Source organism: Megalops cyprinoides, chromosome 1 (assembly GCF_013368585.1).
Source record: "Megalops cyprinoides isolate fMegCyp1 chromosome 1, fMegCyp1.pri, whole genome shotgun sequence".
Classification (NCBI taxonomy): Eukaryota; Metazoa; Chordata; class Actinopteri; order Elopiformes; family Megalopidae; genus Megalops; species Megalops cyprinoides.
In genome coordinates, this window is record NC_050583.1 from 1,028,692 (window position 1) to 1,032,500 (window position 3,809).

The window sequence follows — 3,809 nt, forward strand, 5'->3', positions numbered from 1 at the left end:
ATCACAATGAAACAGAACAATAAAACACAACACCTTTTGGTTAGTCATGGTTTCTTTTTCTTTGTTTGCCCCAGTAAATCAGACATATTACAGACTGTATGCTTTTCCCTTCATTTAACCGTACTTCAGAAACATTAAAAAATACCACTTCCACAATTAGTATCAAAACAAAGATCCAAAACACAAAATGTCTTTAGCCTTTAACCAGTAAGCTGTGTTGGAATTTAAGAAAATGCACCATATAACATCATCTCTGTTAGAAACTTAAAAAAAACATTTCAGTTTACAATTTTGAAAAAAGTTTAAAAAGTAAACAACAGGTCTTTAGTGAGAATTAAAAATCTTTCTAAAATCGTCTATACTTTATCCAGTACACCAGGAGAGAGATATACAGCTCTTTGTTTGTTTTGACATATTTTACATACTCTAGCATCCAGAACAACACATACGCCCTATTAAAACCTTTTTTCAACATACAGAACATGAAGCAGTACCCTCTTCATCCTACCATATGAAAGACTGCAGGAAACGCCTGATGGCATCACTTCACAGCTCACAGTAGTGTTTCCAATATTGTCGCCTAATATGTCAAATCCCCACGAGAAGTGAAACACAAACGTTCATTCATAAATGTCTTGTGCGATATCTGTTGAGGTAGTGTAAGAGACTGTGCGGGATGCACAGAGAAAGGACAGCAGATTTGCACACATTTAAAGCATCTGCCCCATAATGCTTTTCAAGTGACGTGAAGCTTGCAGGGGTACGGAAAGCACCCTGCAGTTTGCACACGCTGTGTAATGCTGTGTAATGCTGTGTGATGCTGTGAGCTGTCAGTGACTCAGCAGGGAGGCCTGCAGAGATAAGAATCAGGAAGTACTGCATAGGGTCCCGTCACCCCTGACTGAGGGTCAGAGTAAATCAAATGTTTGCACCATCCAATAATCACAATTTAAAGCTTTTTTATTTCAATGCTGCAGCCCAAAACGATCAACCCCATTACTGGTGGGAAGGGCAGGGTTATGGGCTGGCCAGGAGCATGCTCTCTTACCATACGCTGCTATGGAAACACACTCTGTACACCCACCCCCCTCTCACAGGTGAACGTCTGAAATACAGACAGTGAGCTTTCCCTGCTTCTCAGGCTTCACTTTTCCAGTGTTCAGTGGTGCTGCATTTCCTGTAATCAGTAGTGTTTCTTCAAGGCCTTCAGGAGATGTGGAGAAAGACGGATCGGTGAATTTTCCCAGGTGCACGTGTGATTTCAGGCTTGTACAGCCACAGATGGCCGTGTGCGTGATTTCCAGGCTTGTATAACAGCAGACAGTTGTGTGTGTTGATTTGGGCATGGGTGTAATTGGTCCCATTGTCATCTCCCCAGAAGAGGTTTGACGTGGTTCAGTTCCTCTGTGAAGTACAGCTCTGTGGGGGTCAAACAGAGACCAGGAGGTCGTTCACTGAGATCAGGAACGAGGGCCTATCGTTATCAAGGTAACAGGCAGCTGACCTCACCCATCAGAGCAAACGAATGGTACTTTGTGAGGGACTGAGATCACAATAGGCAGCCTTTAAATCAAAATGGGAGGTACTGTTAATAACCCATCCTCCATTTGCTTGCATTTTGTAAAGCTGCAGCACAGTGACAGCATTAACGCTGTTGTTGATTGGATGGGTGTCACTTGTGTGTATGCTAAGAAAGCACTGCACCAACAGCAGCACTGTGTCCCCACGATCTGACCGGAGCATGCGGGCGTGGCCACGAAACAGGTAGGAGTGCAGAAAATGGATCCCCACCAGGGCTGTCAATCAAACCTGGTACTGCGATGTCAGTATGGATTAGCACTGCTGGTCAGAGGCCGTGTCCGACAAGACCAGCAGGCTAGAAGGGATGGGTTTATGTCAGGACAATCACAGGGCAGTCATTGGTTGGCTGTGCTGATGTCAGGACAATCACAGGGCAGTCATTGGTTGGCTGTGCTGATGTCAGGACAATCACAGGGCAGTCATTGGTTGAGGTGATAACAGAATAATCACTGGCTGACTGAGGTGATGACAGGACAAACACAGGACAATCATTGGTTGACTGAGTTGATGGCAAGGCAATCATTGGTTGACTGAGTTGATGGCAAGGCAATCATTGGTCGGTAGTGTTGATGACAGGGCAATCATTGGTTACCAGAGAGGGCCTGCAGTGCTGCCTCCACGCTTTCTGTGTGTTTCAGGCCCGGCAAGTCGGCAGCCAACAGAATCTCCAGCACCGAGTGCTGTCACCATGACAATGAGGAGAGGAGGAGAGGGGGAGAGAGGGAGAGAGACAGAGAGAGCGCATGAGAGATAGACACTCACTAATCTCCTGGAGTTGCTGCTCTGTTGGAGAGAGGGATCATGGGAAGCTCGGGGGGTGGTGGTTACGGTCAGCTCACCGACAGACCCGAGAAGACCAAGCAGACGTTTCTGAGCTGGAACTGCCGCAGAAGGTCCCGGAGCTCCTGCACCACCGTGAAGTCCAGGCTGCAGACGTGGTGACAGTCCAGCACCACCGACCGGGGCGGGGATGCTGAGACCAGGGACAGGGAGACCTCTTACATCACAAACACAGCCTGAGAGCCGATGCAAGGTGAGCTACACCCTGAGCTCTGCACAGCCGTGAGAAACGGACAGGAACTCCCACAAAACACCTGCTCCGTTACACCCGGGAGTTACTTCAGAGGGAAGCAGAGTGAAGTGCAGCTAGTGATTGAAAGGCCTCTCTGTAGAGCACTGTGCTGATCTCTTTCACCCATTACACCTCTCTGTAGAGCACTGTGCTGATCTCTTTCACCCATTACACCTCTCTGTAGAGCACTGTGCTGATCTCTCTCACCCATTACACCTCTCTGCAGATCACTCTGCTGATCTCTCTCACCCATTACACCTTTCTGCAGATCACTCTGCTGATCTCTCTCACCCATTACACCTCTATGCAAAGCACTGTGCTGATCTCTCTCACCAATTACACCTCTCTGTAGAGCACTGTGCTGATCTCTCTCACCCATTACACCTCTCTGTAGAGCACTGTGCTGATCTCTCTCACCCATTACACCTTTCTGCAGATCACTCTGCTGATCTCTCTCACCAATTACGCCTCTCTGTAGAGCACTGTGCTGATCTCTCTCACCAATTACACCTCTCTGTAGAGCACTGTGCTGATCTCTCTCACCCATTACACCTCTCTGTAGAGCACTCTGCTGATCTCTCTCACCCATTACACCTCTATGCAGAACACTGTGCTGATCTCTCTCACCCATTACGCCTCTCTGTAGAGCACTGTGCTGATCTCTCTCACCAATTACGCCTCTCTGTAGAGCACTGTGCTGAACTCTCTCACCCATTACGCCTCTATGCAGAGCACTGTGCTGATCTCTCTCACCAATTACGCCTCTCTGTAGAGCACTGTGCTGAACTCTCTCACCCATTACGCCTCTCTGTAGAGCACTGTGCTGATCTCTCTCACCCATTACACCTCTCTGCAGATCACTCTGCTGATCTCTCTCACCCATTACGCCTCTCTGTAGAGCAGTGTGCTGATCTCTCTCACCCATAACACCTTCTGTAGAGCACTGTGCTGATCTCTCTCACCCATTACGCCTCTCTGTAGAGCAGTGTGCTGATCTCTCTCACCCATAACACCTTCTGTAGAGCACTGTGCTGATCTCTCTTACCCATGAGAGCTTCTCTGTAGAGCACTGTGCTGATCTCTCTTACCCATGAGAGCTTCTCTGTAGATCACTCTGCTGATGTACTCTGTGGCCGGGAAGTTCAGACCACTGTCC

At 48.1% G+C, this 3,809-nt stretch overlaps 1 protein-coding gene across 2 annotated transcripts in view; it reads right to left on the minus strand.

Moving 5' to 3' along the window:
* Positions 1-383: 383 nt before the first annotated feature.
* Positions 384-3,809, minus strand: part of slc26a11 (solute carrier family 26 member 11) — a 14,433-nt gene continuing 11,007 nt past the window's right edge. Inside the window, exons 13-16 of one of the 2 annotated variants that reach the window (XM_036532818.1) lie at positions 3,742-3,809; positions 2,421-2,554; positions 2,174-2,261; positions 384-1,419 (exon numbers count right to left, since the gene is read on the minus strand). The exon at positions 3,742-3,809 is cut by the window's right edge and continues 32 nt beyond it. In XM_036532818.1, coding sequence (XP_036388711.1) covers positions 1,367-1,419; positions 2,174-2,261; positions 2,421-2,554; positions 3,742-3,809 — 343 coding nt within the window. In that variant the 3' untranslated portion in view covers positions 384-1,366. Of the gene's footprint in view, positions 1,420-2,173; positions 2,262-2,343; positions 2,555-3,741 lie in introns of both variants that reach the window. The other variant, XR_005005076.1, reaches the window with a different exon arrangement.